This window comes from Anastrepha obliqua, chromosome 6 (genome assembly GCF_027943255.1).
Source record: "Anastrepha obliqua isolate idAnaObli1 chromosome 6, idAnaObli1_1.0, whole genome shotgun sequence".
Classification (NCBI taxonomy): Eukaryota; Metazoa; Arthropoda; class Insecta; order Diptera; family Tephritidae; genus Anastrepha; species Anastrepha obliqua.
The window spans coordinates 66,219,094-66,235,576 of NC_072897.1; the positions used below are offsets into that span (position 1 = coordinate 66,219,094).

General features: G+C 36.9%; 1 protein-coding gene across 13 annotated transcripts in view; it reads left to right on the plus strand.

The window, feature by feature from the left end:
• Positions 1-16,483, plus strand: part of LOC129250836 (twitchin) — a 241,501-nt gene that overhangs the window by 56,132 nt on the left and 168,886 nt on the right. For all 13 annotated transcript variants that reach the window (XM_054890420.1, XM_054890419.1, XM_054890423.1 and 10 more), the window contains one exon: positions 15,989-16,391. In XM_054890420.1, the coding sequence (XP_054746395.1) occupies positions 15,989-16,391 (403 nt within the window). The remainder of the gene's footprint in view (positions 1-15,988; positions 16,392-16,483) is intronic.

The following is a 16,483-nucleotide window of genomic DNA, read 5'->3' on the forward strand; positions in this document are numbered from 1 at the left end:
AAGCATTGTACCGGCGGCCGCCTAAACCGATTGAGTTCGTGTGGGATATATTGGGTAGTTCTCGTGAAACAGTTTCTCTCTTCTATATGCCGTACCTTCAACCTAGTCTACCTTACATGAGGTAAAGCGGGGCTCGCTTTATTCGTAACAAATATGCATATAAAATAAGTGAATATGTATGAGCACAATAATTTTATTTTAAGGAATTAAGTTTCTGAATATAAGTCCTAGGCATGCTTGTAACGCCACCTTTGCTCATGCCTAATGCAAGCTTCGTAAGACTGCTCTACGTACCAACTGTAGCGTTACCTATTTCTAAATAAAATTGACAGGCCGTTCCGCTGGCGGACTTTAGTTTAGGTTAGGTTTCAGTAGTTGCCATTCTGCATTAGGGACCCACTTAGGGCTGGAGGCCCATTGTGATACCATTAGTTTACATCAATATCCCCTTCTAACTCAAAATGTGGCGAAACCATTTCGTAGAGAAGCGCCGATTCCAAGTCTGCCAGACTTCCAAAGAAGTAAAAATTTAGACAGGGATATCGCATTCTGGTTAGATAGGGACAGTGGCAGAGGAAGTGTTCTCCTCATAATCGTTCCTACGGCGACAGAAGTCATTAAGCAATGTGTTTCCATTAGGCAAAGCCCGGTGATGATGCCAACTACTGTACTGATGAATGGTTAGTCTAGATTGATGAGAGAACTAGTTCTGTACTCATTCTTTCTGGGCCAGATCTGTCTAGGTTTCTCACAATTGGGCTCCGTGGTCACCTGCTACTGGCTTGCACCATGTATACTGAACTTATCCACAGCTTGTTCGAGGATAAAGCGATGCCAACAAAGAATTGACTGATTTAAGATCAGTTTCCCTCCCGGGCGGTTCACCCCCTCCGCCTGACAGCTTCATCAGATGGAATTTAAAGTCTGGCTGCTTGGTCTCCTATCTTCTAGTGACCTGTTAAGGTTTGCAGTAATATGTGAAATGTTTGAGCTAACAGGTAATTCGTCCTCTGGATATTGTACGACGGCTATGTTTTTCTTTCGGCTAAACTATAGTAGTGTGCCGTATTGGAGTTTTTTATTGTGCAACTGCCACCGCCTCTGCTATGTCTAGTGTCGAGCCTTTTCTTACTAGCTCGTCGGCTTTCTCATCTCTATATTCCTGTGTCCGAGAATCCATATCAGAGTAATTTGAAGCCAATGACCAATCAGTTCTAGTTCCTCTCTACACTGTGAAACTAGTTTGGACGAAATGAAGTTGGAGTCTAAGGCCGTGATAGTTGCTTGACTGTCTGAAAAGATAGCTACTCTTGCTCCAATTTCTTTGTAGTGTTCCAGGGATTTGCAGGCTTCTCTAATTTATTTATTTATTTAATTAATTAATAGTCTAAAAATACAGTGTTTCTTACAGACTATGAAAACAGATTAATGCTAAATAAATTAATCAAAGTAAAATTAAACTTATAATTAACTAGTTTCAATTATAATGAGTGAAAGAAAAATAATACATTTTTTATAATTTACAGAAGAAGATTAGATTAATACTAAGAATTTGCTAATAGTTCTGCCTGGAACACGCTAGCATATTCAGGAAGTCGAATTGATTTGGATAAGCTAAGAGGTTCCTAATAGAGGCCATCTCCCACACCACAGTTCATCTTAGAACCGTCAATGCAGATTTCGACATCAAATCTACCAATCATTTTCCCTTTCCTCCATTCGGCACTCGGTGGAAAACGTACCGTTAAGTCTTTCTTGAAGTTTAGTTCGGGGATTATGAAGTCTGATTTGTTTTTGAGCGGTGAGGGTCCCTGTAGAAGGATCTTGCTGTGACCGTCTTGTTGTCCAGTTTCCTGCATCTCTGAGTCTCCCCGGGCTGCATATTGCAACTGTTTTTATATATAAGTCCAATGGTAACAGATGTGTTAGCACATTAAACGCTTCAGTAGGACGCTAAGCGCTCCTGTGGTTAAGATACATGCTGATCTTTGTATCTTGTTAATCCCGGTTTGGTTACATTTCTTTTCCATAGCGGGCCACCAGACTAGAGCCACGTATCTTTCCACCGGTTTTACAATGGCTGTATAGGACCAATTGGATAGTTTAGCTCAAAATTCTCTTACACGTGTAAAGTGCTAATAAGCTTTCTTCACCTTGTATTCTAAATTGGGCCTCCGGGATAGCGTGAGACTACCTCCGTTTAATTTTGGTGAGTAGCATCAGATCTGTTTCGCTCGGGTTTACCCTTAAACCGCAGTCTGTGGCCCAATTGCTGATTAATCTCACAGCTCCTTCTATAATCTTGCTGATCATTTTTGAAAATATTCCTGAAACCATAATCACTATGTTATCCGCATACACCACTGCTTTCATTCCCTTTCGGTTGAATTCGGTAAGGATATTGTTGACAACCAATAACCACAGCAAAGGGGATAAGATCCCTCCGTGAGGGACAGAGCGTTTTACCGTGCTACTGCCCATCTCTCCCATGATTATTTTAGTTTTAAGCATGTTGTTTATCCAATCGTTGAGACCTGCCTAATGTGTTAAGAGCCCTTACTTAAGTAAGTAATGGAGACTGTGTTAACGTTGTTAAAGGCACACTCTTTGACGATAAAGTCGACAAGGGAGTATAGATTGTATTCTATGCTTCTCTATATTGTACTTACAACTTCGTGAAGAGCTGTATCTGTAGATTTTCCTTTGAGATAGGCATGCCGGAATATTAAAATTGCGGTGTTGTAATTTTCTCTCTAAGATATGCATCGAGCAATCGTTTAAGAGTTTTGACGATAAAAGAGGATAGACTGATGGGCCCGATGTCTTTCTCTGTGTCATGACCGCGTCTAGTAGATTTAGGGATAAAAATCACCTTTACCCTTTTCCAGCTTTTTGGAATACATTTAGTCATATATATAACTATATGCTGTGTCTTTGTATGGGCACTTGCCACAGCAAAAAATAATACGGTAAAAATTCTCAAGAAAACCAGCGCACATTCATAGGCACAGCATTGTATGTACAGTAACCTTCAAATATGTACAGTAACCTTAAAATGCTGTCATTTCAGAGTAAGTTTCTAACTTTGCAGCTAGACACATATGGCTTTGTGTGCTTTTTATCAATTGAAGAACTACATACGTACTATACTAATTAACTATTTACCTACTATCAGAGAACATAAAATAATTGTTTCGAAATATTCTCTCAGTATTGAAATGTCCTCATTATAAGCTACTTATGTTGTTTTCTGCAACTTACTGTATGCTCATGCGCGCACTTGACGCACAGCAACTGCGGTTGTCGAGCATATAGAAAGACATATTTACATACATGTATTGATGCATACATATGTACAGAGCCGCGGGCACTCGACTTGACAAAAATTCAAGATTTACCAAATATTGGCAAATAATTCTACGCGAAATATTCCATTATTGACTATTTTCGAATAGTCGTCGGGGATTTCTTCAATCTTAGTTGAAGAATTTTGTCATTGCTGAGAAAAAAATTAAAGTACTTTGCTCGTAGAAATATGAGTTCGAACTCATTTATGAATTTGTTTTTGTTGTGCTTTATAATATTTAGAATTGTTCAGCGCCGCCGCGACTAAAGTAATCATGGTTGCTACGGGTGCGCCTATGAATGTGTTTTGTTCTTGTAGTCGCTAGGCTTAGAATTTTAGGTTTGGTGTCATACGCATGTAGAGGCACAAAGTAAGTGTGTGCGGTTATATGTATATGCATACATACATACATACATATATACGTGTATGCATTGTTTTGCTCAGAATAGAAACATCTACGTACATACATTGTCCCAACATATGTATGTATTCATATGTGCATACATTACATATGGATAAGTCGGTCCTCCTTTACGCCTGCAAAACGTGGAACTTGTTGCAAAAAGATGCATAAGCACTTCAAAGCTTTGTAAACCGCTGCTTGATCAAAATCATGCACGTATTCTGCCCAAATACACTTGCAAACACCATGCCCTGGCAAGTCACAAAGCAAAAAATGATTGAAATTGAAATCACTAAACGTAAGTGGAACTGACTTGGCCATGTTTGTCTATTTACTCTTGAATTTTTTATATGTAGGTATGCATATGAGCTGTGTTATGATGCAGGTTAAGATTTTTTGCCCACATAATATGGATGGTAGATGTTGTATTTATTCAACACTTTGTAGTATATGAATATACATAATAATTTTAAAAGTACAACATATTGTTGAATACTATCGCTTGACGTTAATGAATGATTTACAAAGATAATTAACCCAGCAAGAAGAGTCCCGGTCACGTAACCTAGAGACGTTATCGCCACGCGAGACCGGTAAACGGTTACCGAACATTGCTCATTACAATCACTTTGTTAAGAGAGTTGGGAAAATCGTGCGAAAAATTGTGTGTACGTGTGATTTTCTATCCCCTTCATACATATGGATTCGTTTCAGTGCCAGTTACATATAAAAGTAGCGACAAACAAAATAACTTTTAGCGCACCGCCGGTGGCATAGCGCGATAGCCGAGCGCCTAGCAATGTGGGCTTCCGACCTAAAATCCTGGGTTGGAATCCCAAAGAAATTTTTTTTTATGTATATTTATTTTATTTTGTTTTAGTTTAATGGTATTTCTGGTGTGCGTCTTGATGTTGATCCACAAATGGAGGGACCTACAGTTTCAAGCCGACTCGGAACAGCATATATTTTTATGAGGAGCTTTTTCATGGCAGAAATACACTCGGAGGTTTGCCATTGTCTGCCGAAGGGCGACCGCTATCAGAAGAATATTTTTCTTAAATTTGGTGTTTTCACCGAGATTCGAACCAACGTTCTCTCTGTGAATTCTGAATGGTAATCACGCACCAACCCATTCGGCTACGGCGGCTGATTTTCAAACAAATACGAGTGCATATTGTGTTAGAGTTTCGGTCACGCAGGTTTTGCTGGGCACATCCTTGCACGTTCACACTTACATGCATATATGCGCGAGCACAGCGCTCCCTTCTTGCTTCCTTGTACTTTTGTCTACCCTCAGACGGTATTCCGAATATTGTACTTACAAAAAAATAAGTTGATAGACACAAAAGCAGCAGCAAGCGCAACGCGATGGCCGCCTTGCCACCACGCATTCTAAAAAGTTCTAGAACACAACAAACACGCAGCGCTCTCACATCATGCCTCAACACGCGAATGTCGCCTAAAGCTAAAATTTAAGCCTAACGACTACAAAAACAAAATACATTCGTAGACGCAGTCGCAGCGGCCATGATTATTTTAGTCGCGACGGCGCTGAACATATTTCTAAGGGGAAAGTACTTTCATTCATAAAACGAGCTGCCCATATGCCAATTTTCTCGACCATTCGAAAATAGTCAATATTGGAATATTGCGCGGAGAATTGAAATTATTTGCCAATATTTGGTAAATCTTGAATTTTTGTCATGTTGGTGGCCGCGGCTCCGTATATATGTATGTATGCACCCTTATGTATGTAAATATGTCTTCCATCTGCTCGACAGCCGCAGTGGCTGTGAGTCAAGTGTTCGCAAAAGCTACAGTAAGAGGTACAAAAAAACAACATTTCGATACTAGGGAAAATTTCGAATCCATTATTTTTGGTTCGCTCATGGTATATAAATACTAAATTATTATATTCCTTTACGTACATATGTGGTTCTCCAATTGCTAAAAAGTGCACAAAAGCATATGCATATTAGCAGCAAAGAAATAAACTTACTCTAAAATGAGAGTGCGGCGTTTTTGTAGGCTACTGTGCAGACATTCAGCCTTCAGATGAAGCAAAAAGTGCTAAAAATTTAATATTGAAGAAATCACTGAAGCTTCCGTGAGTTGTGTTGATGTGCAGTATAGTTCATGACAACAGAGACCAATGCCTCAAATTTTTGAACCAAAATTTTTCAATTAACATGTACTTTTGATTTCAAAGCTTTAACAATTAACACTGGACTTTAATATAAGTATTCATATTCCAAATAATAACGTTACACTTCATACAGAAGGTCTAAAAAGGTATCTAAGTATACCTATTATGGGGCAGTTTTGTTTACGCTTCGTAACTAATAATTTTCGGCACAATGCTGTGCCTTTCAATGCGCGCGGATTCCTTTTTAGTATTTTTAGCGAATCGTGTGCGAACAACCGCATATGTATTGACAGTATATGTACTGTATTTTCCTGTAGGGTAAGGAGTAGGCGGCTACAGCGAATGGTTGCTGTTTTTAACACACTTTTATTAGCTCGGGTTGTATGTATGTATGTATGTATGTATCTATGTATGTAACGGAATCTTTGAGCTTAATTTTCATTGGCTTCTAAAAATCTGATCGACTTGAAATTTTGCACACCTATCAAGGACCGATGACAATGCAATAATTTGATAAAAGTTTTCCATTATCCTTATTAGGATTGCCAGGATTAATATTTTCTTTTTTTACCTGTGGGCAAAAAGTAAGGTGAATTTGGTTGTAAAATGAAAAATCTTTATTTCTAATGAAATCCGTCTTTTATGCGTATTTAACCCCAACATCTACCGTTTCTACTAAATGTGTCTTATAATACGTTCACATATAAGTAAATGATCTACTTTTTCGCGCTTAACTCAAAATCTGTAATTAAAAAGCACGATTTCCCATACACAATTTGTCTCCCAAAATCTGAGATTATAAAATAATCCTAGATAATAACGATATTTTTTGGCATACAACCCTGTGTTTTCTGTGTTATCGATAATTATTATTACGAATGTAAGGAGAAACAGCAAAATAAAAACTAAATGAAATGGATGCCGGGAAAGAAAACAGGTCTGTAAACATAATTCTAATAAAATTTTTGTCAAATATTATTAAATAGGGATTCATTTTACAGAAAAAAGCGTGTGTCCATGAACGTTTTGTCCTCTTATTACTTATTATAAAATGTAATACAGCAGCTAGTCCTTGACGACTTGCGCAGAATGCTTCAGGTCATTATCTTGCTGGAAGATCCAGCTCGAGCCTAGGTCTCGTTTGTCCACGGATGGCATCAGGTTTTGTTCCAAAATGTGCTTGTATTAGAAGCGATCCATATTTCCTTCAATGAAAACGAGGTTTCCAGCTCCTGTGGCTGCAACTGCTCCCCAAACCATGACACTGCCACGACCATGCTTTACAGTCGGAATCAGATTCCTAGGATCCATGGCAGTGTTTGGTTTTCTCCAAACTTTGGCTTTGCCGTCGTATCCAAATATGTTGTATTTGGACTTATCAGTGAATAAAACTAGTTTCCAAAATTCTATTCCCTTATAAGGTACTTTTTTGCAAACTCCATACGAGCTTTCAGTTTTTCTCGCTTATAAGGGGCTTCTTGCGAGGAGTTCTGCAGATGTTACCTTCATTATTAAGGGTCCTGCTTATTGTACGTGGGTGGACAACAATTTGATACCTCTCGGCTACCTCCTGGGCCAAATCAGTAGCATGTATTTTCGGATTCTAATTCACTGCTTTGCGAATAAAGAATACATCTCTCCGGTTGAGCTTCTTGGACCGGCCACTACGCGGCTTAATCTCCAGAGAATTGGTTGTTTCAAAGTTTTTACAAACAGTTTGTACCGTAGACTTGCTTAAATGCAATAAATCAGCTATTTAACCAAAGGATGTCTTATTACTTCTACATTTTTCCGATCGTACACAAAAGACAAAATGCCATAAATTTTAAGAAGAATGAAAAGTAGAACCACAAAATAAAATAAACGGTACTTTACAGGTAAGTATTCGCAGAAAAGAAGAGCAAAATAAGTGTCCTAATATAACGTATGTACACCTTTGTCAGGGCATTTTTTTGGTTTTTCGTGAATAACTTTTAAAGTAACTACTGAAAATAATTTTTTTTACATTTGTTAGACTGTTAAATAATTAGACTTAAAACAAAATTGCATCATTACATTCCTTTTGTATGCTTTAGATCGGGAGAAATTAAGAATAAAAAATAGTTAAAAAAAACTGAAAAACACGGTTTTATTGCTAATCGAACTAAAAAGTAGAAAATAAAAAATAGTTTAAAAAAACTAAAAAACACGCTTTTATTGCTAATCGAACTAAAAAGTAGAAAATAAATTTTAATGACAAAGGGACCTATAATGAAGTAATAGCAAATCGAACGATCAGTCATAGTCAACTACCTCAGAACAGAATTATAACAAAAATTTAAATACAAATAGAGTAATTCAAATTAGAGTTAAAAGCGTGGGATGCTTGATATAGTAAATATGTATTACAATCATTCTATTTGGCAACTACCTATGTACAGAATGTTATGAAAGTGGAGCAAAATGCATCCCACGCTTTTAACTCTAATTTGAATTACTCTATTTGTATCTTAATTTTTGTTATAATTCTGTTCTGAGGTAGTTGACTATGACTGATCGTTCTGCTACGGCGGCTGGGCTACTCTACTGAATATGTGCCAATTTGTTCTTCTGGGGTTTCTAAAAGGAGTCGGTTTCGCGAGATGGAGATTGATATCGAACAGAATCCAACTATGGTCTGAAAAAGATTTCTTGTCGGATACCTACCGACTGGTTATTGCTCTGACACTGCAGAGATTTTTGGTAGCTTGACTGTCAAAGAGTGATCAGTTGTGCTGCAACGGACGAGTCCTTGACCCACAACTCAGCTCCCTTTATAGCTACTAACTCAGCTTGAAAAATGCTGCAGTGGCCAGGTAGCCACAGACTTAGGTCCAGCTGCAACACTTCTGAGCGGATGCCACTCCGGACTCTACTTATATTATTTAATCTTGAGCCGTCAGTGAAAAAAGAGAAACGTTGTCGTGCTTTATTCATGCTCGGTAAATTTTTTAAATTTATCAATTAATTCTGTCATGTAAAGTCCCAAACATAGTATCAAAAGATTCGTCTACTCATAAGGTACACTTTTTTTCCTGTTCCTTGTACACTTTCAGTGTTGTTGCTGGTCGAAATATTACGAACATGGCCCACATATATAGCCGCTGTTGCCGTCTTCCCGACTCTATCGCTGCCGTCACTGGCGCACTGTTGTTGCCGTCTGTACGGTGTTTTTTCTATATCTATTTGCATTGTTGGATAGTTTTGTGCAAGTCATTGCCTTCATTGCATTTGCTTTCCCCACAGTTGCTGCTTTCGCTGTCAGGTTTTTGACTGTTGTTGTTGATGCATGTACGGTGCACTGTTTTTCTATACTCGCGTTGTTGGATAAGCATGACAACTCGCACTGAATTTGCGCGCCTGATCCACTTAAGGCTCAAGTTACAGTAGATAAGGACGATACTGGCACTCCACCTGCTTCGATTACACGAGAAGAAGCGAAAATTGGAACAGATAACTTTACAGCTGAAGACATCTGAAAAACAGGTACTAAGCAGAATAAGTGAGATCACAACTAAACTGTTCAAAGTTAAGCGGGATCTGAATGATTTCGTGGTAAGTTTCGCGAAGGTTGAGAGCTAATATTCATTTTGCAATATTTACATCTTAATGCTTCTAAAGTGCGATGCCCTCTTCTCTACTTATTAAGGTAATAGCATGTGAAGATGGATATTGTTATTGTGATTCGTGTCCTGAGTATGTCTTTGAGCCGTATGATGTAGATGCTGGGTGTGTACCTTTTCATTGAAATAACATCTGAGTATAATAAAATCCAAACCACGCTTGTACATTTCCTACACTCCTTTTGTCAACTTTATTGAAAACCTGGTCCTTAATTGTAATAACAAAATATGTAAGTTTGCGTTACATTTCACGCAAACTAGTAGCACTTTACTGAACATATTTTTTGTAAATGACAGCTCTAAAATACTTCGTTTTGACTAACTGTATGTTCCAAGTTTTTCTAAACAGGACTTCATTTTTTAGAAATTTGAATCCTAATCGATTCATGACACTAAAATCGTGAGATCGGGATTGTCCACAAAAACCACTCTGTCTCTGATTGACTTTATCTAAAACTGTTAAATGAGCAATTTATACTGTTGCAATTGTTACAGTTCAAATATAAATGATAGCCAGTTTTTGTTTCAAATGTGTCAATAAATGTGAGATAGCTAAGTTCATAATTAGTGTTAAATTGAATACGTCATGGAGGTGGTCATCAAAAGACTGCAACGTCACGTGAAATGGTTCAAAAAGTGAGGAAGTGGCTTGAGCGAAATCCCCAACAAAGTGCCAATCAAATGGCGAAAGAACTGAAAATCTGACACTTGTACGCTCTAAGCATTCTCGTGTAAAATTATTTTCAACACAAAATTAGCAACAATATTCATCAAGTTTGTATAAAGTTTTAAATTTACTAAAACGCACGCACCAAAATGGGAGATAATTTTATAATATATTTTGCTTCTGTTGCAATCTTCCTTTTAAATAAAAGTAGAGAACATTAAAGGTACTTTGATTTTTTAATTTTGGTGCTTATAATTCAAATATATGTATCTTTGAATGTACATTTAAGTTTTTTTTTTAATTAATCAAATTTCGTTCGTCAAGGGAAAATAGAAATAATCTCATTCAAATGCCGTTCAAAATGCCGTCGGCTATTCGTCAAATTGATTTCCTACAGAAGCCAAAAACTGTGCCCAACCAATATACTAAAGAGAGAATTCATTGTAATCAGCTCTGTTAAAAGTTTCACCACACCACGGCGGCGGCTAGATTTCATTTTTGACAATTCACACTATTCGTAGCTCGTGAGACTTCTCTATACATGAACCTTCTCTGGTCCACATACGTTTATATGAAGAGTTTACCAACATACCAAAAAAAATATAGGCTAGTAGCAATGCCCTCTCCTATCGAACCGCAAAACTTATTGAGCAACCTGGTATACGAGTGTCTAACTCTTTTACTTATTCCTTAGAACATACTACGGTTACTTTCATCTGTATTCTCTAAACTTCTTCTACCACTTCTACTATTAACTACATTTTTATAATTTAAAGTACAATTGTCGTTTTAAGCTTGACATACTTATACATATATATAGTCTACATTAGTTTCAAAGCCAAACTTTTTAAAACAAACTTAAATGCGTGTGTTTGGCTAAATAAATAAATGAAAATGATATGAAGATAGCCATTGACTCCTGGTCGTGATCATTAACGTTATCTAACTTCTTTTTGGGTTTCGTGTGGAAAAATGATTTTCACAACAGAATTGTGGGGCATTATAATCTATCTTCCTAAATGTAGCGGGAAGAGTTCCGAAAGCTTTTGAGTGGCAAAATCTGAAATATTTCAGGGTAGGCACGCGTTTGGTCTGATTGAAGTAACCTGGAATTTCCCATAGATAATTATGAAGAGACGGTATAATGGGTCTCAAGAACTTTGGTTGTGGTAGAATATAGCGCTCCTGTGATAAGCAAGGATGCTGTCCTTTCCGTGGAGATGTTTTCTAAATAACTTATTGCAGTATAGTTTGTATATATATGTATATATACGTTTGAATGTATATAAATATATATTTACATACATATATAATTGGCGCGTACACCCTTTTTTAGGTATTTAGCCGATCTCCTCCTCCTATTTGTGGTGTGCGCCTTGATGTTGTTCCATAGTTTCAAGCCAACTCCGAAAGGCAAATATTTTTATGAGGAGCTTTTTGATGGCAGAAATACACTCGGAGGTTTGCCATTGCCTGCCGAGGGGCGCCGCTTTTAGAAAAAACGTTTTCTTCATTTTGATGTTTCACGGAGATTCGAACCTACGTTCTCTCTGAACTCTGACTTGCAGTCACTCACCACCGCCGCCAATTTGTAAAAGCGATGAAATTACAACAAGTATGATATATTGCAAATTTAATGAAATATTATTTACAGTGAGACTCTAGAGTAAGGTGGAGAGGATTTTACCATAAAGAGTTCCCCTCGCTATTTGGCTAGTTGGATGGTTATTTTCTCAGGAAGTGGCTGGGCAAATTTCACCAGTAGACGATCCACACCTGAAGTAGGGCACTGATGTTGTTAAAGGTCCCTATAAACGTTTGGGAGAAAGTGATTTAGAAGGTCTTTTACCGCTTATTACTCAGCGCGAAAAATACCATTTAGTCATGAATAAATGTACGGTTATAAGGACTTAATTGCTTTCGATTTTCCTGGAGATAGTCCAGACCGCCGACCACCATTCGGAAGGGGACAGGTTCGAATCCCAGGGCATGGAACATCAAATGATAGAAAAAGTTTTTTATAAAAGCGGTCGACCCGTGGCAGGCATTGGCACAACCTCCGATTGTATTTCTGCCATGAAAAAGATCCTCACAAAAAAGCCATTTTGCTTTTCGGAATCGGCTTGTCTGTAGGTGCCTCCATTTGTGGAATAACAGCAAGACGCGCGCCACAAATAGGAGGAGGACGCCAAACACCCAATAAAGAGTGTAAGCGCTAATTATATTTATATGCATATATCATACTTATACTTACGTGATGGAAATAATAATGAGATGGCGCCTATTGCTCTCAGCGAATTTGACAATGAGTGATGTCGTATTAGCACCAGTATGGCCAGATTACCATTTTCGTAGCTTTATTTAGCTAATTAAAATGAAATGTTTTTCGTTTTGTAAAATATACAATTGCTAATAATTAGTTCACTAATTAGCTCGGTTTTATTTAGCTTTACTTTTTTTGACATCTGGTCGCTTTGCCCCGATTGCGGTTATTGTTGGTGTTCTTCTCCTTTTAGCAGTCAAGTCTCTCTCTTGCTACTGCAGTGTTGCCTAACTTTGTATACGTGACAAATTTTCTTTAAAATGTGGGTTTTTTTAATAAATGTGTTATGGTTATGTACAATTTAATTCATGAGTTTTTTTGTGAAGAGAAACTCTTTTGTTAAGTGCACGACTTTTTTTGCTATATTTCAGGTTTTGTAACAAGATAAGGTACTATTTTGTAAAAATGTCGTTATGATTCCTTCAGTATTTTCTGGTATTTTGTTGCTTATTTTTACAATGAATATACCTTTTGATGCCCTATGTCCCACTACGGATTGAAGACCGGAAGAAACGATTACACCACTATAGTTTTCATTCGCATTCAGTAAATTCAAACGCTTTTTAAAATGTGTAAAAAGGTTAACAATGTTAAGAAGCATTGAGAGAAAAGATCCAATATATTTGCGTAATCCCAAAAGGAGCAAAAAACTCAATTTGCACTTTCAAAATATCAAATTTTGTAAGAATCAACAAATTTTCATTAACACTAAAATCTTCTCCTTTTTAACATTCTTTTGTTTAATAATACAGTTTTTTTAACTTACAGTTTCTGTAGCTTTAAATTAAAAATAAGAAAAAAACACCAAACTTAAACTTTTTCGCATTTTGGGTATAAAAAACACTAAATTTATTGCGAAGAGCAAATGGTTGGCAACACTGCTAATGCGACGTCACGCTCTCTCTGATAGGCGCAATCTTGTTTCTATCGGTCTTGTTTTATTTATATACAGGTATACTCCAGACCGCAAATTTGAGAGTATTCGACCTCTGGAAAATGGGTGTTTATTAGAACACCCAGCATTTAATTATATGTAGAGGTTTAGTCATGATTTAGGATTTAATTTGGGCAAGTCGGATTTTTCCATATTTCCGAAATTGATTTTCTTCAAAGTTTTCTTTAATGTTTCCGCAGAAGCCTTTTCAGCATTCTCTGCAGGCTCTACTGATGGATTTTTTTTTAAGATTTTGAGAGCGTCCTTATATATGTATGTACATATTTTGGTAACAAAGTTTGCCGCTTCATAAATTTTAGAAGATGCGTCAAGCTTACCGAGAAAAGCAAACTTCATCCTAGAAGAGTTCGCTTCATGATCTTAAAGATACTCAATGAAAATAATTCAGAAGGTGCGGCCAATGTCATACCGCTAACCGGTGATATACGAAAAAAATCAACACAGTCATTAAGGGCAAAATATCCTTTTTCACCATAGCGGATTAGCCAAGCCCAGGAATCTATCATCCTTGCTTACAGATAGGCTGCGAGTACCGAAAGAAGCGGATTTGTGGAGTGAAGCTGACAAGGATGATAAATTTACCAGGTTTGCTATTAGCTATGGTGGGAAACCAAATTGTGCGAGCAACTGCAGCTACTCGTCACAAGGCCCTCGGCGCCGATTTCTGACAGCCCGTTTCACACGTATTCACTCGTCCAATCAGTCGTTGTTCAGACCATAGATGACTAGATGCGAAACTCTTTTTCTCGAGAGAGCGCTGTCAAAATTTTCATTTTTTAAAACATTTGTCCACATTCCACACTACTATTGACATACATAAGTATTGAGGGCGCGGTTCCCCAGTAGGCTGATATCACCCGCATACACATCCATACAACAAAAGATCAGCACAATCAGTATGAAATACCTAAATATGAAATGCTTTCAAAAGATTTAAATGAAATTATCCAACGCTAAAGTTGTGAACACAAGAAATATAATTATAATATATATATAATTATATTTATATACATATATATAGTTTGTGACAAAACCATATTTGTAAAACAACGAATAGAATAAGTTAAAGCAAAATAGAAATAAAATCAACGATTAACGAAGATAACCTTTAATTTTTATTTAACAAAATTATGTTTGTAAAATATCCCAAATACAAAGTCAATTCCTTTACCTATGCTTTTAAACCATAAACATGTTTGTATACATATTTCCATACATAAACCACTACACAGTTTTCAATAGAACTACATGTATACAAAATGTGCTCTCTTAAAAAATATATTATTACGCTATATATTATTATACTACTGTGGGCAAAAAGTAAGGTGAATTTGGTTGTAAAATGAAAAATCTTTATTTATTCTTGTAAATCAATTTCATCCCCTTCAAAATAATCCCCTCTCGATGAAATACACTTATGCCAACGATTTTTCTAATCCCCGAAACATACCAAATAGTCCATTTCCGGTGTTGGTCATCTGTTGACGTCGATGGTCGTCCGGAGCGCTCCAAGTCATCAACACGTTCTCGACCCTCTTTGAAGTCATTGTACCACTTATAAACATTTTTCTGCGACATGGTCGAATCACCAAATGCTTTCTGCAACATGCTAAACGTTTCCGCAGCCGAAATTTCATTCCGCAAACAAAATTTGATGGCACTTCTCTGCTCAATCAAATCAGACATTGTAAAAATCGAAAAATGCACTCTTGGTCGTTTGGTAAACACAAGGGTAAATATATTACTGATAATGACATTCACATGAAAGTTGGCCCAGATGTTATTAACAGTGCTGCCAACTCATGAAAAAAATAACTAGAGCGAAATTTTAATCCCGCGAAGTTTGACAAATAAATTTACCTTACTTTTTGCCCACAGTAGTATGTATGTACACAAAATGAATTCAAAGTAGAAGCCGAAAAGGATATAAGAGGCTGAGAAAATTCTAAATACAAACTTGAATATAATTTACTTCGTTTTAATTGAATTTTATTTAAAACAAATAATTGTAAAAATTTAAATTGCAATACTTTTCAATTAACGCAAGAACGAACTGTTTTCGTCAGTTATTTTTGGTGCCTTACTTCTTGCAGCCCGACACTTCGACTACCAGCTGCTTATCAGCCCAGGGATTGGCAATCCTGCCAAGTATTGAAACGAGTTCCTGGGCCCGCTCTCACCCTAAATGAGAGAGTTTCGTATTATCTATGGTTCAAGGGGCAACGAAGTATATCACTAACATAATCTCAAATTTCTTCTCAAGACATCTCCTATTGCGTCAGCCAATATGCTGATTCTGTCAAATTCGGTGAACATCAAGGCGCTTAACACAAATAGCAGGAGAAGCTCGGCCAAGCACCCAATTATGTTAGTCAATTATATTTATTATACATAAGTATAAGCTTCACCTGCTCAGTATTTTAATTAATAGGAGTCATTTTTGGAAAGATATAATCCAGTTTTCTTTTATTTATAAGCGTATTGAATTACTTTTTTTGCCAATTTAGGATCCTGGCGCTGCAGACGGTGGTACTTACCGTTGTAACGTTCAAAATGAATATGGAGAATCAAATGCCAATCTTAATTTGAATATCGAAGCCGAACCAGAACCGGAAGGTGAAGCTCCTACGTTTGTGGAGAAACCGCGCATAGTATCTGAACATAAGGGGAAACTTGTAATTATGGAATGTAAGGTGAAAGCTGACCCTAAACCAGATATTATTTGGTATCGCAATGGTCAGGTCATTCAAGAAAGTTGTAAGATCAAAATGTGTATGGAGCAACGTGGTGATCAGTACTATATTAAGCTGGAGCTTATCGATCCACAACTGGAAGATTCTGGCCTTTATAAATGCAATATTAAAAATATACTTGGTGAACTGAATGCCAATCTGACGTTAAACATTGAGAGTATGTGTTTATCTTTGTTTTTCTTATTTGAGTTTTCAATGATTTTTATACATCGCGATATCATTTGAAATAATTTTATTTTTAAAAGTCAA